Consider the following 24653-nt stretch of genomic DNA (forward strand, 5'->3'; position numbering starts at 1 on the left):
TTTTCTCAGCCATTTGGCTTTATTTATTTATAGATGATGTAACCTACAAGCTAGGAAGATTGGATTAATAATTTTAAGTAAGATAAAGGTGAAGGCAGATGTAATGCGGGAGGATAATGATTAAGCTCTATCATAAGTGGGTGGGGAAAAAACCAGCCAGTGGGTGAAGAACATTGAATTTGTCCCAAGCTTCCCCCCCCCCCCTTTTAATTAAAATCACGACCTTTTCAAAACTACTATTTGGCTTAGGCAGGAATACAGTATAAAGACTCATGAGTGATTATTAGATATGTCTGATGATATAGTCTAAATTCCCAAAATGCTTATGCAAATTAAATATGTTAACCTTTTAGATGGCGCAAAACTCTGGGTTGTTTTTGTTGCAGCAGGCTAGCAAGGTTGCCCCCTGCCCTGACAAATTTGCACATTAAATAGCTTTGCAATGCATGAGTTGAATGGCTTGTCCTCTGGCAAATGCCACAGAGAGAGGCCTAATCCAAATTGTCTCTCACCTTACCTCTCCTACAGCTGCTGTATTGAAATTTTTATTTTTATTTTTATTTATTAAGATTTTCACACTTACAAGACTTACAAAAATTGTAACAAATCATAAGACATAAATATTAAAATCTATCATAAAGATGAAATAACTACTCATTAAATATACCTATCTATTCTCTTAACACATATTTCCTATTATTCTAGCTATCAAACTTGATCAGTATATATCCTCTAAAATCACTTCCTCAGGCTAAATTTCCCCAAAAACTACGGTTGACCTTTCCAACATTTCTAACTAACTCTTTTTTTAATTGTTACATATTTCATCCGTTATCTCCTATGTATTAAATCTCCTACATATACCTTAGCTTATCTTTTATATATCCACATTTTTATCTCCACTCCCTTCACATCTCCTCCCTTCTTTAAGTGTAAGCGCCTTCTGTTTCATATTGTCTCTACTCTATTATCCCTTCTTCTTCCTGTATATATTTTTTCCATGGCCTCCAGATATCGTTAAAATTCTTAATAGTATTTTTATTTTTACACATCAATGCTGTCAATTTTTCCATTTCACATATCTCCATCACTTTCAGTTTCCATTCTTCCAATTTCGGTATTTCTTCTTTTTTCCAATATCGAGCCAATATCATTCTCGCCGCAACGATCAGGGAGGACAGTAAACTGTCTCTGTTATCATCTATATTCAAAGTATCCGAGATGTTTAAAAGATACAGTTTCGGGTCTGGTTTCCCGGTCCATTCTATTATTTTCCTGATTTCTCTATGTATATCCTTCCAATATTGTTCTACTTTTTTACAGCGCCACCAACAGTGTAAATAAGTTCCTACTTCCACTTTACATTTCCAACACTTATTACTATTTTGGTTATACATTTTAGATATTTTGTATGGCGTTAAATGCCATCTATATAGCATTTTATATATATTCTCTCTTATTAAGACATTTTATATATATTCTCTCTTATGAAGAAAATTTTTTTTAAAGTCACTACAAAACCCTAGGAATAATATTACAGATCTGCCATATCACTTTCTGTTACATTCTAACTTTGAATATCACATTAGTCGTTTGTTGTTTAATATTCCTGGTAGATTCTCTGCTGAGCAGTGACATGAGATTATCTGGTTTGTAGCAGTGATGGTCTGGAGTTTCCCCTTGCTTCTGGGCGTACTGCTCTCTTTCCCCTTCTCAAAATGCTCGTTGCTGGCGCTGCCTCCTCACTACTACTCTCTTCCTCACTAGAGGTTCTGGCGCCAATCCCAGTGCCACTCGGGGGCCTTTCGTGCCCACTCCTGCGGCAAAACAATTTGTCCTCTTGGCAAGCATGTCTGTTTGGAGAGCTGAAGCTTTCGTTGAAAGAAGCTGCAGCCATGCACTCGGCAGCTGCCTTATCACAGGAACACAGAAGCTTTTCACACATGGTCCATCCAATGCCTAAGGGAAAGATGGCTGTTATAAACTTATTAGATAAGAGTCACACTACCACAAGGTGAAAGAATATTCATTTTTTGTTCATTTCCTGGCACAGAAAAAGATTTGCTGCAACTTGAGAAACAGTGTCAGAAAGAAGAAGAATAGCAGAAAGATTTCTGTGCACTTTCTCCCAGTATTCATACTCCTTAAAACATTCTGGGGAATGTTCTGTGCAAGAATAGGTGGCTTTTTTTTTACTCACACACACACAAATATGTTTTTCCACAGAAAATTTATTTTCTGCATAGAAAAAAATGAGCTAAGATTCTAGATCCAATATTTAGTGAAGTATACTGAATGAACTCTGAGTCAACATCTAGCTAATGCCAACCAAATCAATGTGACCATTGTATTTGGGACAAACAATGGCATTCAGACAATAATGCCATGAAATGCCTACATTGCAGGTCTAGTTCTATGTGAATTTAGTACCAGAGGATGTCTGGAATCCTGTTGGTTAATCTCAACTAGGGAACTCCCTTTGGATCAATTGCTGAATGGTGACTCAGCACATAGGTAAAACCAATTGATGTAATGGGTCTACTCTACTCAAGAGTATCGCTAGCATTTAGGCATTAGCTAGTGGGGGTCCAAAATGTCCCATTAGGGTGAAATATGCACATATATTCCTACATCATAGAAATGGAGCACTGCTCTTTGAGCGAATAGTGATGTTGCACAACCAGGTGTGCAACAAAACACATGTGGAAACATACATCTGTTTGCAAACAAGTCCCTATACACCCATGTGCAGTGCTGCTGCATGCAGACACCTACTTCTGCAATTTTGAACTGAATGTGACTTCTCCATATTGGACAAAAATGTCTGAATTTTTCCATAAATAAATTTATGGAATAAATGACACCAATAGGCCACCTCATTTTGCTGTATAATAGTAGATTCTGTTCATCATTCATCATAAACTTACACTTCGGTGTGTGATCGAAACAGACAACTTCAGATCTGGAATTTCTTTCTGGATGGCATCCCAGCTTCTTAACTTGCTCCAAGCAGCAATGGTGAGAGAAGCAGCATCTTCAGTTAAGAAGAGATTTATCAAAATGTTACCATTTTAAAACAGTATGAAATGGCTCTAAAGTACATCATCCTTTGCATTCTAGTTTGTGTAACTGGTTCATATTTTCCACCTTGTTTTTTTCCAGCTCTCTAAGCACAAGTTGGAATAAAAATGAGAAATGTAGGGATGGGGTTGGAAAACAAGCACAGATTTAGTGGTTGCTGCTGAAAAGCAGCTTGTCTCTTCAGCACTGGGAAATTGAGTGTCAAAATCAGGGGGATGCATGTTGGGATTTCTGCTGATGAATGCATTTTGCTACTCAACACTTAGCTGAATGCAGCCAGTGTCCTAATCTGGAGATGATCCAACACATTCATGGACCTCTATGGGCTATGTTTTGTTCCAGGGCATGCCCAAAGCTTCTATTAAAACAGTGTTTCCTGTTCATTTCAGTGGAAATGTTACCAAAACATGCACAGAGCTGCCCACCTCTTTGCACAGAAATGCTGCCTATATAGTTTAAAAGGTTTCTAAGCTAGTGCGTACCCTAAGCCACATCACTGAAAGACAAACTGTGACCATGGGAAGCCTCCCTGTCAGTAGGGTATTCTCCATTTTGGATTTAAGTTCAAATGATGAGGAACTATCCAAGGCTTTTAACCCTAACTCCAAAAGAGGTCCCACCCATTGGATAGGCCCTCATAGGTTCAGACTAAACTCTAAAATGGATTTACTGGCCCATTGACATGGGAGCCATCAGCCACTCCTGCAAACAAATGTGCCCTTTTTTTCAGAAAACTTTGAATTGGGGCAAATGGGAGCTAAACTCAATCTGAATGTTTTCCATAATAACTGTTGTTATGTACCTTCACATTAACTCTGGCTTTTGATGACCTTATCATAGGGGGTTCTTGGCAAGATTTATTAAGAGAGGGTCCGCCATTGCCTTTTCCTGTATATAGTCAAAATGCCTGGTATTACCTGGTATACCTGATAATTTGAGCATCTCCCAAATGCTAACCAGGCCTGGCCCTGTTTAGCTTCCAGGATCAGACAGGATCATGTTGCTTCAAAGCACTGAGACATCTTTACAGTCTTTTCATTTTACTGGCTTTGATCTTTCTACAGTTGACCACATGTTATACCCTCTTCAGTACACACATGGTAGGAAATACCTTTTAGAACTTAATACATATATAATAATAATAATAATAATAATAAAATTTTTTATTTATACCCCGCCCTTCCAAACGATCAGGGCGGCTTACAAAATGCACCGAAGTGCAAACAGCATACAGATTAAAAACACATATAAACAACAATCCTTAAAAACAATAAAAAACCCCTAGCCCAACCTCACGGCCACGAGAGAGGAGGGAGGCCCACAGGATATTTAGTCGGGGAATGCCTGATTAAATAGGAAGGTTTTGAGACCCTTCCTAAATTGGGCCAGGGTGGTAGACGAGCGGAGCTCCATGGGCAGCGTATTCCAAAGGGCTGGGGCAGCTGTGGAAAAGGATCTTCTGGCAATAACAGCCAACCTAGCCCCAGGCACCTTCAGGAGTTGCTGCCCAGATGTTCTGAGGGTGCGAGGCGGAATTTATGGGGAGAGGCGGTCCTTCAGGAATCCTGGGCCCAAGCCATTTAGGGCTTTATAGGTAATAACCAACACCTTATATTGGGCTCGGAAGCGGATTGTATATGCTATTGTAATAATGTGTGAGGTGGTTGGTTGGTTATGTGACAATTTGAACCATTGGTGTTAGACACATTTGGAAAAACCCAACCTGTCCAGATCATCCGTTGGCTGGCCTCTACCTTCCTGGCCACAGTAACAGCCATATAATTCAAACTCCTCTGGGCATCGATCGGTTAAGCAATAAAGCATCTCGCCTAACTGTGGCAAAACCCTCTTGACTCTTCCATTGTCTCTCAGTTGCAGAAAGGTGAAGCGGTCACAAACTATAGAGAGAGGAAGAAATCCAAGTCAAAGTCTTTGGTTATGTCCAGTGTTATGCTACATCCAAGAACAATCCCAGTTAATTCTCTGTTGTCCTCTTTTTTTTAGCTGAATGACTGTGCCTACTGAATGACTGAGGAGGAGGCAAACCAAACAGAAAAAAAAGCTAGGGATTGTAGGGAATCACAGGGAGAAAGGGCAGAACCATCTGCCAGTGAGATGCATAACTTCAGCTGCTGTTTTTGCACCCCTGCAGTGATTTTCTACCACTGAATTGCTCAGAACTGTGCAGAAATGTGTTTATTGTTGTCATTGTGTCCTTCAAGTTGTTTCTGACTTATGGTGACCCTAAGGTGAACCTATCATGGGGTTTTCTTGGCATGATTTATTCTGAGGGGGTTTGCCCTTGCCTTCCTTTAAGGCAGAGAGTGTCTGACTTACCCAAGACCATGTCAAAGGTGTCTTTTTAACCCCCAGCAATCCATCAGCATCCCAATACCTTTTGTCACTTAAAATATGTGCAGTTGCACATCCTGGTTGTAGTGAGAGTACCCCTCACCTTCTCCAAAGGGTTCCTCGGGATCTGGTGTCTCTTCTGGAGCCACGGTGGAAAATGTTGTACCTTCCTCTCCAACAATTTTGAAATGATTCCCTGCAGATTGGATATTTGGTTCATTTTGAAGCAACAGGGTTTAAATCTATGTAACATGTCAACCATAAAACCTGAGTCAAACACTACTTAGGGTTGCATTTTTTGTAGGATACACTTTTATGGACCAGAACCCATTTTACAAGATGCATAACAGCAGAGCTTCACAAAGTTCTTTTAAAAAAAAATCACAACTCTCTGAGTCTGGTAGACAGCACAGCCCCTAGCCAAACAGGATAAGGGATCCTGTGAACAACAGTATGAAAATGTAGTTTTCCTAAGTGCCCTGTTCTAGTAGTCAGCCTCTATACCTGAGGTGTAAAGGGAGGGGAAGGCAAACACACAGGCCCTATGCCAGTATACAGGTGACTCTACCATACCCTCCAGCATTTCATAAATGAAAATCAGGACACATATGGCCAAGAAACATCAGAGTGTGGTTAATATGACAAAGGTTATAAATTGGGAAGAAGAGATTAACTAGGAGAGAGGCTGCAGCAGTTTTCTTTTGCCTGAATCTACTGAAAAGGGCAAGTCTCTGTGCCCTCCTCTCTTCTCCTCTCTCCTGTGCTAAGTTAATGGAGTGCCAACAACTTGTGCATTTTGAGCTCAGTTTGCACAAATGGAAGTAAACTGAGGACGAAGAGGGGAAATCGGAGGAGGAGAAAGTGGGACATTTTAAAAGCAACCAAAAAGTGGGACAACAGAGAATTAATCAGGACTGTCCTTGCCAGATTGGAATAGTTGAAAGGTATCCTCTACAGACCATCAAATGTTTACCACTAAGCTTTTATAAGCACATACAACTGAAAACAGGCCACTTTGGGATTGGCAATCCTGCCCTATCAGGGAGAATTGAGCCTGACCTTCCAGTATCAAGAACTAGTTGTTGTTATGTGCCTTCAAGTAATTTCCAACTTATGGTGACCTTAAGGCAAACCTATCACAGGGTTTCCTTAGAAGGGGTTTGCTATTGCCATCCTCTGAGGCTAAAAGATTGTGACTTGCCCTAGGTCACCTAGTGCATTTCCATGGCAAAGCAGGGATTTGAACTCTGGTCTCCTGGAGTCCTAGGTCAACACTTAAACCTCTACATCACACTGGCTCTATCAAGAACTACAGATATGAAAAGTCTGCCTCCAAGCCATGTTGCTTTTCCCAGCACTAAACAATTACACTGAGTCAGCACTTTTATGTCAAGCAGACAGAATATAACCTGACACTAATGAAGTTAAACTGAATGTGTAAGCAAATGTAAGATCCACAATTACAACGTTCAATGTACATTTGTATCTGCAATGCACAATAACACCACATGCGCAATGGCACTGCATACTCAACTCTGCTTCTGCAATCTTCAGCTGAGTACAAATATTACATCATGCCCAAAAAGTGCCATGAAATATACAAAGCAATTTACAAAGATATCTGTTACTATCAGAATGCCAGTTTATGGAGCATTATCTTCTGCAGTTTCAAATAGGTTTTATGATTATACTTTTTTAAAAGCCTAACTTAGGCTATTTTTGAAGTCACAACTCTAAGAGGTTTACTTGCCATGATCTGTTGATCGCTCTGGAAAATCTGAAGTTGGCACCAACTCAGACTCATTGGCGCTCTTATGAGATGAAGCAGAAGGGGTTCCCCCTGTGAAGAAAGCTTCTTCAGATGGACCTGAGGGCATAGCTATGATCAATTGTTAATAATATCAGGAAGAGATTTCCTTGTAAAACAATTTGCTTTCCACAAAGCTTTCCTCAATGGAGTGCCCTTTCAATGGGTCTTACTTTCAGGAAAATTGAATAGGACCTCAACCTTTTTCTGTCTTTCTAAGTAACTATGACCCCATTCTTTCAGCATCTGGGCTAAACAGTACAGCCATCCACATTTTACAAAATGTTTATAACTGGTAGAAAACCACGAGTTGATACAGACTTACCTCCTGACATGGAATTTTCCAAAGTAGCAGCTGTGCCATCCTGGGATTTTACTGTGAATAGACACAAAACACAAAGTCTATGTTAACAAACCGGATGATATTTGTACTATGGAATCCTGCAATTGGTAGTTTTTTGAGGTACAATGAGCTCTTGGTATCTGTTGAGACTCACAGGACTCACACCCAACAACCACCCTGTGGATACCAAAAAATATGGGTGCTCAAATCCCATTAATTAGAAATGGAATAGTAAAAGTGTTGTCCCTTACACTGTATAAAATAGCAAAATCAAGGTTTGTGCGCATATATATATATATATATATAATCTACGGATAAAGCATTTGTGGATAGGGAGAGCTGACTATATTTAGAATTCTTTGGCAGTAGTTCCTCAGTTTACCAGTCCCAGGATTCACTGGATGAAGCCATGGCAGTCAAAATGATAAGAAATTGCTATAATTGCGCAGTAGGAATGGAGCCTTGATGTGACCTCCAGAGGGTCCTGTGCAGAGAAAATGACCCACTGAAACCATGTCCAATGTGTCTTGGTTCAAATATGTACAAACACACCTCCCATTACCTGACCAATTCTGAACTGCCAAATGACCTGAAGACTGAACATGATGATGCATGTATCACACCTAAACAGCAAGAATTCACTCCAATGTGTGTTTTAAGTGGTTACCTAACCATCACTACCATCAATACTTTTCTTTTGGAAATTTACAAGCCCTAAGCCTGAGCATTATTCAGAAGTGCAGTCAAAGCACTGGAGCAAATAGAGGACTGCAATTGAATGGGCTGAGGCCTAATGTCTCCAGTGAAAGCAATCCATCATTCATTCCCTCTAGTTTTTCTTAAAGGAAACTTTTACCAATTTTCACCCACCTACCTCCTTCTGTGAGGCTTTCTGAACCTCCACCATTCTCCATGTGTGGAGTAACTGTTTAAAAGGCAAATAAATTGGCATGGGTTTAATGCTTTGACCAGAAAAACCATCTGTCTATATCAATTCAAACAAGTCATTATCCACAAATAATTCACAACAATGGATGCATGTGAGGCTAGCCCTCTCAACACTGAAGGAAACATTATGGTTGGTGAGCTCTATCATAGTCCAAAGTGGAATTATATTATATTTACATTTAAAAAAAACAAGAAAGAGAAGGGTAATAAATGTCCCCTCTGTCATGGATCAAGGCCTGTTATGGACCAAGTGGCAGAGTATTTGTAGATCAAGCTGTAGCAGGGACAAAGGACTGTCAAGGCCCTCTACATGGACAGAGGATAAAGAGTGTTTTCCATGGACTACGATCTAACATGGATCTCCATCATGGGCAGAGACCTACATTTCTTGCAAGCTGTATCCTCCCCCCCACACACACACACATACACACTGATCACAAAAGGTTAATAGTAATATCTTTGCCTCTTATGTTGTATTGTCACAGTAGAACGAGATGAGAGAATACAGTGGTGTTAGCCAAGGAAGTATACTTGCCTCCCTCTTCCAGGTCCTTCACCAGCAGGTCACTAATCTCTGAAGGAATATCTGTCAAATCAAAATTTAAAAATTAGACATTATTCAACTGGGACCCTGCTCTGTAGTTTGCTTAACAAAATAGAAAACCCAGCCAACCTTTATAATCAAGAGTTGGAACTTTCTGTTAACAGCAATGTCATGAGGAATAACAACAACAACAACAACAACAACAACAACAATATTTTATTTATATCTCACCTACTCCGACTAGAACCATGGCAGCTTACAGTAAAACAGTCCAACACATAATAAAATAATATACAAGATCAGTTTACAGACTGCTTGCACTTAGTTTAGATCAGTGCATCTCAAGATACCTGATTTTGGGAACCAGACATTGTTCTCTTCTAATGGTATGGTATTGGTGTCTATTGCCTATAATTGCTTGTGCCTTTCCTCAAAACTCACCAGGGACTGGTAGCCAATGGGTCTGGGATTAGAACCAGGCTGTGGACCACCTCTTTGAATAGCACTGCTTTAGATCATAAATGAACTCTACTTTTCCTTTTAAATTATCACTCTAGTAACAGTCAATAGGAAGGCAATTGATTTTTTTTCCTGTCTATAAACTATTTCATTCACTCACTGTTTAATACAGTACATGTTGACCAATGCTGTTTCAGACTTTGTATTTCTGTGCAACGAAATCTTTAATGTATTTATAAAAAACTGAAAGATGACACACACCTCCTCCTCTGTGGGTCCCAAGACTTCTGTCTTTCTCCAAATGGGAAGTAACTGTTTAAAAGATGGAAAAACCAACATGAGTGGAGTGAGATTTTGTTGAAGAAAATTAAGCATGATTAAACTAATAGAAAACTAATAGAACAAACTGAACATATTAAAGGCACACTCACACAAAAATGGCTATGAAGCACTTACATTCTGTAACAGACATCTTTACAATTGTTCCACTGGTGGGTGGTGGAATCACTGTAAGACATATAACAGAGAGGGTTATGTTCCTAACACTATGCAAGTTTTAGGAAGAAGTCATTGCCAAATTAAGATACCAAATTACATATGGACCCAGAGCAATGGATACAGACTACAAGAAAAGGGATTCCACTTCAACATTAGGAAGAATTTCCTGGCAGTAAGAACAGTTCAACAGTGGAATATGCTGTCTCAGAATGTAGTTGAGTTTCCTTCTTTGAAGGCTTTTAAACAGAAACTGGATAGCCATCTGTGGTGTGTGCTTTGACTGTATGGTAAGGGATTGGACTGAGTGGACCCTGAGGTCCTTTCCAGTTCTGTGATTCTAAGATATCAATCTTTGGTCATTGTATTTAATGAAACGTGCTCCCTCAAATATTAAACACATCTGGAAATCATAAGTGTTGAGGAAGGCTAGAGAAAGCCACTACTTCAGGAAAAAATCTAAATGTGATGCAGATTTTTCAAACTTATCTGAGATGCAAATCTTTTGCACCTTTGTGGTAAAAATGCTCTAACTTAGTATACGCTAAGTTTAAATTCTGACCAAAGCTTTACCACACAAGAACAGTGGGGGACAAGCAAGTACCCTCTGCCACAGATGTATCTGTCAGCCGTGTATCTTCAGCCCTCTGTTGAAACTCTGCCAAAAACATAAAGAGAGGTGTCTGTTAGTGCTGACAAATACAGATTGCAGCCAACCTGCTTCTTGGTCTGGCCTGAGACTCAGTGTCGAGACGTTATATTTTATTGCATTGCTCCTCTCCAGTCTAGGAGTGAGTGTATCCACATTATACAATTATAGCACGTTGATGTTACTTTAACTGCCATGGTTCCATTTTATTGAATTTTAATATTTGTACTTTGGTGATATGCTTTGAATTCCCTGCCTGAAATTTTTAGTGCTATAGTTCAAGGAAGTAGAGTAGATCTCTCTAGCAGAGAATTCTATCCCTAAACTACAAGTCCCAGGTTTCTGTAGGATGGAACCCTAGCAATTAAAGTGCTATCAAAAAGATCAACAGAGAATGGAGAATATCACTGCATTGGTGCATGTGATGAATGCTAATACAGTTGGCCCTCCTTTTTCCTGGGGGATCCATTCCAGACCCCTCTGCAAAAACAGAGACTCACGTATATTCAAGGCCCATAGGCTTGAAAGGGGCACATGCCCGTGAACGTGTGCAGGGTGAGCACTGCAGGATCATGCCCCATTAAAAATAATGTAGGTCACCCCTTTGAAAATATTCAAGACCATGGACCTTAAGTCTGTGAGAAAGGAGGGGTGACTGTACATTGCTAGATGAAGGTCATAATATTAATTACAAATTTTTCCAAACTCCTTCACTAGTAAAGCAATGAATTATTTATTTTAAAATATATAATACTTATTAGTGTACTAATAAAATCACCAGGAAATACCTCTTGTAACATCACAAGTTTCATGTTTTAGTCCTGAGACAGTGGGATACTGGGATACTCCTGACCTGACATCTCCAGCTCTCCATACTGAGTTGTCTAGTATGGGAAGAATGTAGCCTAAGAGGGAATCCTTGCCACCTGACTGATTGTGTGGACCCTGAGATCCAATTTGATTCTACCAGTGTGAGTCTCTGCTCGAGACTTGCTGTATCTCCTGATGTCAGTCATTTTGGAGAAGTCTGTAAAGCTGGCACTGTGGAATGGGGTGAGGAATGACTGTAGGGCAAACTGAGACCCTAGGCTTGTCTCCAGAAGGGCTGAATATAAGTGCATAGTCTCAAACCATGCTCATTTGTGTTTTCTGATACCATTCTTAGAAAAATATTGTTCTTATTTTGGCTTAAGGGGGAGGGCAGGGAACAAATATTTTGTGGAGAAAAAGGCTTACCCGAAACTTGAGCTGTTGTCTGACTGTTCTCACTAGGTGTTTCTGGGAAAAAGAGGGAACAGATGTCCCATAAATTTTTGGGCCATGTGAAAAAATGGACAATGTTGTGGGCACATTAAGAATAGGCAACTGGAGAGATCCTATGGAGTTGTGCTGCTACTGCTGGTCTCCATGTGGCCCACAACTGGGATAGCAATGCCGATGTCAGCTGAAGTTCACAATCACAGTTAAAAATGTGAAACCTAGATTTATGTGTCCATAATTGATTTAGGTCCATGATCCCTACATACTCAATTGTGTAGGGAAAATTTGGGGCCCAAACAGACAGGCCAAAATAAAGCTGCTTCAGGTCACTTTGGAGGTATGCTGCTTAAATGCTGCATGCGTTCTAAGACACCAGAAGCCACACCAAAGCCACACTCCAGTCCTAAGGACTAGTGTGCAGCTTTGGCACAGCTTGTGCCCTCTTAAGATATGTGTGTCATTTAAGCAGCATATCTCCAAAGGGACCCAAAACAGCTTTATTTTGACCTGTCAGTTTGGGCCCAGAGAGATCATAAAAGTCTTGACTTACCAATCAGCAACCACTCTGAGCAACGAAGGTCTGTTCTCTTGTTGACTGAGGTGCAGCAGAGTGACATTTCCACATCCCTCCCACAAGTGATCTCTGGTGCAAGGAGAATTGAGAACATTATCCAGCTTCTGTCCTGTTGCACCAGAGATGGCTCACAGGAGTGAGGGGAACATCTGATTCACAGGAGAACAGACCTTCATTGCTTGCTGCGGCTTTGCCCAATAAGGCAGGATTGGGGGAAAGGACATCAGGCCAGAAGATGCTACTTAAGCTAAAACTGCACTGTAGAAAAACTTCCATTATATTTTAATGTATTTTTATATTGTTTTCGGGTGATTTTAACTGTTTTAGATTTTATTGTAATATTTTTTTAAAAAACATCTGTGAGCAGCCTTGGGTCCCTTTGAGGGAGAAAGATGACATATAAATGAAATAAATAAAACAAACAAACAAATAAGAAATGGTACCATTTAACTGCCATGGCTCCCTGCCAAGGAAGCCTGAGATTTGTAGTTTCTCTGACAGAGAAAGCAAAATATCCCAGAATTGTATAGCATTGAGCTGTGTCAGTTAAACTAGATTATTTCTGCAGGGTCGATTCAGCTCTAGTTAACTAAGTAGCTGAAGTAGAATCTCTGCCATCATTTCCAGTCCCTCAATTTATAGCTCTCCTATGGCTCAGCCACCATCTGGCTGAAAAGGTAGATCTTGGGAGTCACATTCAGTCCTTAACAACCATAAACAGAGATATATCACCTTCATTTTCTTGAAAAGCTCTACTGAAAGTATGGATTTGTAGCATTCACTCATTACTCCAGAAATAGGGGAAATGCATTTCTTCCAGTAAATGGCATTATAAACCAGAAGGCAAATTTACTAAGCAAAAGAAAATGCAATTAGAGGAAAATCAGGCACCTCCAGGCACTAAGGAACTGAGATCTCACTGTGAGAGCTCTCTCTTTATAATCTCACCTGTAACCAGAGACGGACAGAGCGAAACATCCAAGCTGTTCATGGAAGCGTTAATTCGGGAATGCAAAAAGCATTCAATAGCAGCTTTGTCACAGTTGCAGAGAAAGAGCTCACAGGAATCTTCAGACTCTAGAAATGAAAGAAAGCCATGTCTTAAAAGAGAGAGAGAGAGAGAGCCCCACATACAAAGTGGTATTGAGAGATCGGTTTTCACACTCAGCCTGCTCTCTATAAGGTTTTGACCTGGACAAGTGCATTTCATTTTGTAGCTGGGAAATTCTATGCGGTGTTGCTGACACTGTTCAACCAGCACAGAATGAGCTCACAATTGAAAAACTTTCACAAGGAGAGACAGCTTTGGTGCTCTAGAAAATTCAAGTTTATATAATATGGGTTCCCCTTCCACAGTATCTGGCTCAGATAGGATTGTCTACAAGCACTTACAAGTGTAAGAATTAACTGGACTTCTGAAAATGTTATCTGGAATCCAAAAACAGGCTCTGTTTTATGAGCATATGGAGCAGTCTCCTTCATATCTCACAACTAGCTGTGTTTGGCTGTGATGCATCAAAGAGTCTTCTCTCTGACCATGTTTTGGCTTGGAAACCTCTTTTATGGGAAGCCTCCTGTTGCTCTGTAGAGATCAGCCACTTTTGGGAGGCATTCAATGTATTAATTTTTAATTTTAATTAATGATCTTGATCCAGTGAGGCAGGTGGCTTCCATGTCAGCAGAGACGTGAGTCTACTAAAAGCATCAGGATCAGTTTTGAAAGTTGTCCAAGGTGCTAGTCCCCAAATAGTTTCAGAACTTTGGACAGTTCCTGCAAAATGAAAATCTGTAGTGGAGTCACTGTCCCACTGATATCAAATACCACTGAGTTCATCTGTACTATTTCATCTTCTGTTCTATCATTTGCATTTGCTTTTAATTGCATTTTATTTATTTATTTCCTTTTAACATTTTTGCAAGCCACCTTCACTTTCATTTTAAGTGGAAAAGTCAATGAACAAAGAAAACCATGATGTCATTCCAAGACTAGATTTCTTACTAGTGTTGTATATTTTCATGTATTTCATTTCTGCATGCAAAACCAAATAATTTTCAAAAATTGTCTCTCCGAAGGTGAAATTGTGGGTGAGTTGGGGGGGGGGCTTGTACATTTTTATTTTTGTGCATTTTTTCCTGAACAATTCACAAGAACAACAACAAAACATTCACAAAAACAGTATTTTCAGCAATATTTTTGAGAAGGTGAAGATGGTAGCCATAGATGCTGGCGAAACGTCAGAAAGAAACTCTGATAGAACATGGCCACATAGCCCGAAAAACTCACAAAAAACTATGGATGCTGGCCATGAAAGTCTTTGACTTTACAATGTTTTTGTATACTTTTGTCACTGCAAAACATTGATATTTCCACACAAGACAATATTTTTTTAAAAATGTTTGTAATACCATTTAACCTATTCTTTGGGGATGAAATGGGTCATCAAATCTTGGAAAATCTGCAGGTTCCCACAAACACACACATCCTTATTCTTCAACATTTCTTTCTCTTTCTCAGTCTTACCACAGGTGAGATTTTTTGTGAGACAGCTGACATCCATAGTAATCTTGGCAGGATCCCACATACATTCTTCATCAGTTGCCTCTTCATAACACTTCCGGTGTTGGAAACAGCAACTTATTTGGAGGTTGTGGGGGGGGAAACAATTAAATAATTAATATTAGAGGTCATTTGGGACTTTGTCTAAAGCTGCATCTACACTGCAGAATGAATGCAGTTTGACACTGATTTAACTGTGATGGCTCATTGCTATGGAATTTTGGGATTTGTAGTTTTATTAGATATTCAGATTTCTCTGTTAGAGAGCTCTGGTGCCAAAACAAACTATAAATCCCAGGATTGCATAGGCTAGAGCCATGGCTTTTAAAGTGGTTTCAAACTGCATTAATTCTGCAGTGTCTTTACAATAGAAAGTCCTTCCAGATTTGGAATTAAAGTAGGAGCTGTAAGAGCTGCACACATAAATTCCCCTATGGAAGCAGTGGCACATTTTTATGACACATTCAGTTCATGACTGAAGATGCAGATTTATCTGTTTGGTGGCATGATGTATAGATCACAATTCACATGGATGCTCGTGTGCATTTGGGTGCACATTTGGTGTCTTGGTTCAGTTGTGCAACACTGCCATTCAGTACAAAGGTTGTGTAGTGTAATTATTGCCAGACTCACCTATCTACTTCATCTGCAGGGAGGCCTTCCATCTCAAATCGACAGGCACAACCATAGTCTTCGAAATCTCTGGGACAAATGCCAGTAACACACTTCATTTTGTTCACAAAGTTGAGCAGTACAGGAAAGTTTGTGAATATAGCCTGGAGCCAGGTGAAGTGAGAACCTAAACAGTCTAAAAGAACATGGATGTTAAGAATTCAGAATAAAGGTACATCTCCATCCATGATGGAAACTCTTTTCATCTCAGAGATTAGTCAGAGAATTTTTGTGGGGGGGGAGGGGAACCAGGATTTTCCAAACTTTTCTCTGAGAAGGTTCAGAAGAAAACATGTCTCATGAAGATGACCCTGGACTCCTGGGATCAAAGGGGAATGCAGACTCCCTGCAATTAGCTCATTTTTCTCTGACAACAGGATTTCCTCAATGATATGTGTCTCAACAATCAGACTTGCAAAATTAAGTTCAGTTTCCAATTGCCAATTTCAAAACAAAGCACATTAAATGCAAGGTATGTGTGTGTAGAAAAATATATGACAGAGAGATATTGTTGAGCAATTAAGAAAACACCTCTGTAAAATAAGTGAGAATATCCTCTACTAACTAAATTCTAGTTTGATCCAGTGTCAATTGTATCACTTGGCAGGAAAATTTACTGTAACATGGGAAGGAAATGGCAGGAGGGAGGGGGAATGTCCTACAGGATTGACTTCAATGTTTTTAAAGATTTGGTTTAGAGCCTACTTTCCTCCAAACACTGAGACTCGGGCCAAACCTGAACGACCAATGCATGGAGAATGCCCAAAGTTTGCTGTATTTTTTTTGGGTGGGGGGAGAGTATGTACAGGAGAACTAGAATGAAGGATCTGAGAAATGAAACCACTTTGAGTTCATATAATTATTTGAGTAGGAAAAGGGAAGGAGAGGAAGAGGAAATTAAACTATGAGAATGCTGTCTGGAACAAATGTAAGTAATACAGCAGAGTGATCATATGGGTCCTACTTTTTCATTCCTGATATGCAGGAGATTAGATATCATTCTGCACATGCACAGCACTGGATTCAGATATGTCTATATTTCACAATAATACATACAAAAATGCAGATATATCTTAGGATATCCCCCCCAACAAAGCCTCTTGAATTTTATAAGGAGACAGAAAAGTATGACCTACCAAAATACAGGGCAACACTTTCCACGTCTGCAAAGACTCCATTGAAGAATGTAATGTTATCTGGATATAAATAGTTTCATAATATTAATTGCAAATATCCTTCTCACATTCATTTCATGATACACACACATATATAAACAAAGAGAGACAGAGAGGAGGGGGACCATCACAATGCAAATTTATTTATTTATGGGATTTACACCCTGTCTTTCTCCCAAAATGGAATTCAAATATATGACACTGTCATTCAGCAACATCTATAAGAATGAATACTGCTGGCAACATATGCTTTTTCTTACATTTTCAACTTGTGACAACTGCTAAAGCTACCCTTGACAGAACAAGTAGTGTTATTGGTAACCCATTACTTTTGAGTAACCTTTTCAATCATAGAAATGTTTCACAGCAACATAGTTTCTTTTAAAAACTGTAATGAGTAACAGTAGCACTTCCATTTGGAAAATAATGTTCCAAGCTCTGCACTCAGTTCAATGCATGGTTGGGATATACTTGGTTGTCAGAAACCATTCTTGCCCTGCACTCCCTTTAATGCATTTATTAACTCTTATCTTCCACTAAAAGGGAACCATAAACCTCATGCTTTGCATGCAGAAGAACCCAGATATTCTCGTTCTGGTTTCTTCAGTTAAGAAGAACAACTAGCACAGCATTAAGGAAACCCTGCCTTTAGTTACCACTGACCTGGATCAGACAACAGCTTGCAGCCTTATATATTGATATTTTGCCCCCTAAGGTTTTGCTGCTAGTTAAATCTTGAATAAAAGCTTCTTACTTAAGTTCCTTTCTGTCACATGTGGCAGATCCATTGATATTGCTGGTGTCTCTGGTCCTTGACCTCCTGGCTCACCCAGAAGAAACAAAAATTGCAAAAGAAAAATAAATTAGAATAATGCCTGAAGCCAACATAGACTTTGGAGGTCAAAGATAATAATAAATAATAAAATTTTATTTCTATACCGCCTTTCTAAAGAAATCAAGGCGGTTTACAGCAAAAAAATACATACAGTACAATAAAATCCAAACCAGTTAAAACATACAGTAAAAACAACAACCTGATTACCCAAACTCATGCCAGCTAGACAATGCTGACGAAGGAGGTAGGGAGAGAGTACCAAGGGCGGGAGTCAGGGGTAGGCCTGCTCGAAAAGATAGGTCTTCAGCCCCTTCTTAAATTGGACAAGGGAGGTGGCCGAGCGGAGCTCAACAGGCAGCGAGTTCCAGAGGTTGGGGGCCGAGGTGGTAAAGGCCCTCCTGGTGGTGGTAACTAATCGAACCTCTGGAGCTCTTAACAGTTGCTGCCCAGATGATCTGAGTGTGTGGGGTGGATTGTATGGAGAGAGGCGGTCCTCTAAGTACCCTGGGCCCAAGCCATTTAGGGCTTTATAGGTAATAACCAACACCTTGTATTGCACCCGGAAGCGAATAGGCAGCCAGTGTAGGTCTTTAAGGACCAGTGTTATATGACTGGCCCTGGATGTACCAGTGACCAGTCGTGCTGCCATATTCTGCACTAATTGCAGCTTCCGGGTGTGATACAAGGGCTGCCCCATGTAGAGCGCATTGCAGAAATCCAAGCGAGAGGTTACCAGAGCATGTACTACAGTTTCAAGGTCTCTCCGGCCCAGGTAGGGATGCAGCTGGATGGACAAATACGGTCTTCCAGTTGTTGTTTAGCTGCCCCCTTCCTTCAGCCTTGGGTTGCATAACCAATGATGAAGATGTTTGGAGTTGCAATCCAATAAAATGTAGTTGGCTGAGGTTGCCCTCCCGTGTCCTCCATTCATTTGTCACTTAGACAGAACCCAAGTTTATCATCAAATGCACACTTCAGAAAGAACTAGAGCCACTCCTTGTTTTCTCTGATAGTTATATCCTATCAACATGCTTATCAACAAACGTGCTACATTCATACGAATAGATTTACAAGTGTATTCATAACATCTTAGGTGTACATAGAAAATATAATTTATGAATAGTATTTGTCATTAAGCATGCATTTTAGGAGTTATCCTGCACTTGTGATAGTGACAACAGTTGTGGCAAATTCTATGTTCAAGTGTAACACTATGAGAAAGGGAGAATCATGTCTATCTATTATGTCCATCTTTCCTAACTTGGGATGTAAAGACCAGTGCTTCTGAATAATCTGTGTTTTGGGGGAGCATTCAGACATGAATACTCACACACACACACACAAACTTAAGAATGTAAATAGTACTAGCCAGGAAAGAGGGACTTTGTAATTTGATTTTCATTGTCATTGTTTTGGTGTCTTAGGATATGTTTCAAAAGTATGAATGTGCAATGGCTGTCTCTGCAGTTACATCAAATCAAATGATGCACTGAACACACCAACAAATAGTTACATATCATCCAAATGACAACCAGAATTCTCTTTGTTACTCCCAACTGGGTTAGACACATTGATTCAATTGCAGAGTGGTGAGTCAACAGGTTGGAAAATCCATTTGATTCAATGGCTCTTCTTTAATTGGGGCTAACAATAGGACTCAAGGCCATGTGAAGTGATTGGTAAAACTGCTTATACAACCATGAACTAAACACAATTGCCAAAAAAGTACAACCACATCTTTAAAGGTATATCAAAGCATGTATGACTAGAAGATCAGTATAAATGTAAGTGTGTTTGTCAAATAAGAAGCATGGATAAGAAACAATGGGGAATGCATAGTGGCTATTTCTGCAGCCACAATAAATCAAGTGGCACACTTGAAGGCATTGACAGATGGATACATACCATACCTAGGGTATGGAACTCCTTCCCTCATAAGACTAGGTTGGCCCCCTCTCTTTTATCTTTCTACTTTTTTGTCTGGTCTAGAATAGACCCATTCATCTACATTCATTGATTGAATTTATATCCTGCTTGTCTCCCAAAAAGAGATTCAAAGAGACTTACAGAGGCGGGTTATAGACCGCTGCTTTGAGGCGGTCTGCTGCCACTGTTTGCTCCGTAAGGGAGCCGCCGCAGCCACACTGTGTGGCTCCCTTGTGGAGCAAAAAAGAAGCTCCAAAATGGAGCTTCTTTAAGCGGCGCCTCTATGACGTCGCGAGGCGCCAGGGGCAGAGTTGTGGCGTCTATGATGCCGCGACACGTGCAGAAGCACAGCGTCCGATACGTAAACATGGCGGCCCCCATGTGGAAGGGGCACCGCCATGTTGTACGTATGGAATACGTACTAGGGTTAGGGGGGTGCGGAAGCACCTCCCCTTCCTAACCCTAGTACGTATTCATTACGTACTAAATGGCGGTCTATAACCCGCCAATAATTTCAAAAGTATTAAGCTAAAACAATAGTTTACAAAAGTTAATACTGGTTTATAAATGGCTACAAGAATTGTTGAATGGTGAGTCAACTTATATGTAAAATCAATTGACCAAATGGTTGTACTGTAGTTTGGATTAATAATCGAATTTAGGCCATGTGAAAAGGTTACACTTCTTGAACTCCACTTAAGTCATCTAGGAAGTGAATATATCCATCGCATATGGCTAAAACAGTACAATTGCATGTGTAAGATAATTTATGTAGGTCTATCATACTAACAGGATGCCAGCCCATGTTTTGTTTTTCACTTTTTCTTTTTTCAGATTATTTCAGGTGATTTGTGAGAGGTAGGGTTGGGTATTATAGTAAAAGTAGGTGATAATTAGCATGATTTCAGGATGATTTGGCACTTAGAAACACACACACACACACACACAGAGTGAGAGAATGGTCTTGACCTTGGTTGGCCATAAAATACACTGAGGGAGCATCCTTTGTCCACCCTTGTTATACAATCACAAACCTCTTCAGAGAATTATACATCTCAGCATAGTGATGGATGAATATGCCTGTTTTGTTTTCTTTAATAGAAATATATTTTACTCTTATCAATGAAGTAGAGAACTGGATTGTTGGGGAGTGGCCTGGAAATTTCAGGAGCTTCAAAAATGGTGGTGGGGGGGGGGGGGCTCTATGCAATTGCTGATCTGTGTTATATAATTTCTAAGAAGATGCTCCAGAGGTTATAGTTGATGCAAACTGTCTTCAAACCGTACTTAACAGAGCTGGAGAAATGGTAACACAATTGTCCACTTACCACTACTATGCAATGTCATCAACACATTCACCAGTAGGATTAACATCATCCTTTTGCAGAAATCTTTCCTGGTGAATTAAGTGACATGTTAAGACTGTACATTTCCCTTCAAAACATAAAACACAGCTGTCCTGGGAAGTGGGAGAGGAATTACCATATCGTTGCAATCTGCTGAATTTATTTTATTTTGCAATGATATGGCAGTGATGAAAGAAAGCAATGCTCTAGGAACACATCTCAACACAGGAGTCTCTGAGCTGGTAAAGGTATTGCTACAGTCAGCTCAAAGAAGATCACCCAATATAAAATTTATTCATGCAATTGATTCCCAGAAGATGTGTGGGCAGTTAAAAATCATAGAAGCATAGAAGCATAAAATCATAGTGTTGGAAGAGATCTCAAAGGCCATCAAAACTGGGAGTGAATTCACCACCCTGACACTGAGGATGAGACTAAATCCTGTTGGTCAGTCCCAATACAGCCAATTGGTAAATCCAATTGATGATGGATTTACTTCAGTAAGGAGTAAAATAGAGTTATAGGCTACAGTGTTGTAGCATTTCAAGCCCAGTCCTGAAGGTCAGGTGTGCTAATATTAACCATGCTGACCTTAATGGTGGCTCATCAAAGCAAAGTGAATATGCTATGTAGGACATTAGCCACACATTTCTAGATATACTTAGTAGTAAGTCCTTCTGGGCTCAAGGGGTATAAAGACTTATCCAAGAATCCTGGTGATTCACTTTCACACTTGATATTAATATGGCTTTTATTTGTGAGAGTTGATGTGGTCTAGATGTTTGCTTCTTGACAATTAGCAATTCAATAGCACTTTAATGATGCTCAAAGCAAGTGAGGAATGATGGATTCTGTTTCAATGGGGTGGTGAATTCACTGCCCATTTTAATCCAAACTTTAAAAATTGTTTCTGAGATGCAAAATCTTCAAGTAGATTCAGCACCTTGCATGATTCCTGTGCAAGTTGAGACTAAATTCCAGAGTGGATTCACTGCTCACTCTCATGGGAGCAACCAGACCCTGCTCAAAGTACTTGGCATCTGTTATCATGCTGCAAAATGAGTATGGCACAATTATCACCATATTGAGCATTACACCACTGCAACACACTGAGATTAATTCAATCTGCCTTCTCTACCATTCTATCTGCTTAGGTCCCTGGTGTACACCCAGACCTTGGAGATAATACCCCTTACTCTTGAGGAAATACACTCTTTCTCATGAAGGAGCAAATACTTGCCAATGTTTTCTACCCATTGAATGAAATTATGAGAATTTTTGTGAAATTCTTTCTTTCTTGGACTATGAAACTTGGGTTTGTTTTAAAATAAATTGTACTGTCCACAGTTAACAGTACATTTGTGTCAAATTCATTGTTTCCCACTCAAAATGCTGTTTTCTGCATTAAAACAAGTTTTTCCACCAACTTCTTTTACACAAAGATTTTTGAAAGTGTGAAAAAAAATGTGGCAATTGACCAGATTCTAAAGAGAGTGTTTCAGAATACGCTTTCTTCTCCATGACCAGAAAAAAAGCGTGAGCATTGTTTACATCCCTAACATGGGGACTGAACTAAAACACTGCAAATATGACACCTTACTGGGAGACAACCGAGGTTGAAATGCATTGTGTCTACACATCGCACACATGGGATGCTCAAAAATGAGCATACTTGTATGTTTAAATTAGAGATATCAGGTTGAACCTTAAGGCTGAAGTCCTTAACAGAAGCATGAGTGGAATCTCACTACACATGTGCTTAGAATCCAGCTCAACAACGCAATCTCAAATGTATGTGCAACACAGTCCTTTAATTTTTTTTAAAAAAAATAAGTCTGGCTGGATTCAAGCGGATTTACTCCCAGGTTAGCATGACCAGAATTGCTACTTTCTGTTATTATTTTTTGCTAAAGGTTACTTCCAAGTCAACAGGTTTTCCGATCAAGGTGCCATTCAAAATGCACTCATCATCACATAAGAAGAAGCACAGGGAATACAACTTACCTTGCGGAATATGGCCCAAAGGAAGGAGAAAACTGGCTTTAAGAAGGTTAGGACTTGGTGATTTATACCCACCTGGATATGAACCCCCTTCCCATGTGACCATTTAATTCATCACCCCCCTCTTCATCCTTTCTCAATCAGCCCTTTCATTAGATTTCTGCAGGTCACAATGCTTGCAGCGGTGAGCTTTAACATTATAGATCATTTATATACTTGGGGCTATATTAAATAGGCCTATTCTCCAGGGCACTGCAAGTTACCCAAATAATACAGGCCCTGTTGTAATTAAACAACAATTGCTCCTCTGTTATCCATCTCCTACCAAGTCATGTGACCACTGCGGTAAGAACTTAATGAGAGGCAACGTTCCATGTTGAGAGACAGGTGGAAATCTAGACTGCTTTACAGACCCTGGTTTCTCCAAGTGCTGAAAAGCCGAGATGGTGTGGCAGTGTGTCTGGTGGGACATTGCAGTGTGTGTGGGTGGCACGGGAATCCACACACAAATACACTAGCATATCTGTCTAAGAACTGATAAAACATTTTGGTTTCCAGTTACTTAATATAAAAATGAACAGCATCCAAAGTGGCAATTCTGAACAATATATTATCAATATCCTTAAGGGGATGATGCTTCCCCTTTCATCATGTATCTTCCCCTTGCAAGGCCAAATAAAATGTTCCCCTCCCCTCATCCATAGGAGTCCATAAGATGAAGCTATGACAACCTGGTTTAAATCTGCTTTATTTCTGCTGTGTGGATACCTCCCTAGTCTGGTATAAAGAGATCCCTTGCTTCTCCAGAAAATAGGATCCAACCAATGGATTAAAATTACAAGAAAGGAGATTCCAATTCAACATTACAAAGACCTTCTTCAGCTGTCTGGCAATGGAAAATCAGAAAGTGATGGGCTCTCCTCTGTTACAGGGCTTCAAACAGACCTTGAATGGTCAGTTCTGAATAGTCTTTTACCGGTTGATTCCTGTACTGGCAAGAGTATGGGTTAGAAGGCCTTTCCTACTCAATGATACAATGATTCTGTGAAAGACAAAGAACCATAAGTTACTGGAAGGACAAGGCCCTGGAAAGTGCCTTTCAACTAGTCAGCACTTGGAAATTATGTTAAAATTATTATATAGTCTATATTAATTGGGTTTTAGTGAACACAATTGAATTAATTCATTCTGTTAACCACTTGTAACTGGGCATAAAGATTCTCTGTTAATCCAAAAGTACCGACCTGAGGTAACAAATTAAAATATCATGAAATGTTGATCATTACTCATTGTGTCAACATGCTTGTCATTTCATTTTTAAAATACCAACTCTTATAATCTTTGGCTGGAATCCTGTTAGAGAGTTACAAGGTCAAAAGCTAGGCTAATTACCTCAAAGAATCATAAAATCATAGAGTTGTCAGAGACCTCAAGGACCGTCCAGTCCAATCCCCTGACATTCAGGAAGGCACAATGAAAGCACCCCTGATAGATGGCTATCCAGCTTCCAAAGAAGATCCATCACACTCCAAGGGAGTATGTTTCACTGTTAAACCACTCTCACGGTCAAGAGGTTATTCCTAATGTTTAGGTGGAATCATTTTCCTGTACTGTAGTTTGAACCATCGC

The 24653-nt window shown here is 39.8% G+C and overlaps 1 protein-coding gene across 4 annotated transcripts; it reads right to left on the reverse strand.

Annotated features, from left to right (window-relative positions):
- Positions 1 to 395: 395 nt before the first annotated feature.
- Positions 396 to 23054, reverse strand: OC90 (otoconin 90). 4 transcript variants are annotated; one of them, XM_042461669.1, is made up of 19 exons: positions 23028 to 23054; positions 21006 to 21073; positions 17671 to 17736; positions 16878 to 16937; positions 15703 to 15877; positions 15034 to 15146; positions 13461 to 13589; positions 11915 to 11956; positions 10634 to 10687; positions 9991 to 10041; positions 9796 to 9846; positions 9067 to 9117; positions 8458 to 8508; positions 7566 to 7616; positions 7184 to 7300; positions 5537 to 5629; positions 4805 to 4979; positions 2928 to 3034; positions 396 to 1959 (listed from the first exon to the last, which is right to left on the reverse strand). In XM_042461669.1, exons 2-19 carry the CDS (start codon positions 21052 to 21054, stop codon positions 1643 to 1645), a joined length of 1752 nt encoding a protein of 583 aa, XP_042317603.1. In that variant the 5' UTR covers positions 21055 to 21073; positions 23028 to 23054; the 3' UTR covers positions 396 to 1642. The 4 variants fall into 4 exon arrangements, with proteins under 4 accessions (XP_042317603.1, XP_042317604.1, XP_042317605.1 ...); XM_042461670.1 differs by lacking the exon at positions 11915 to 11956; XM_042461671.1 differs by lacking the exon at positions 9991 to 10041.
- Between the last annotated feature and the right edge of the window lie 1599 nt (positions 23055 to 24653).

Source organism: Sceloporus undulatus, chromosome 4, assembly GCF_019175285.1.
Source record: "Sceloporus undulatus isolate JIND9_A2432 ecotype Alabama chromosome 4, SceUnd_v1.1, whole genome shotgun sequence".
Lineage (NCBI taxonomy): Eukaryota > Metazoa > Chordata > Lepidosauria > Squamata > Phrynosomatidae > Sceloporus > Sceloporus undulatus.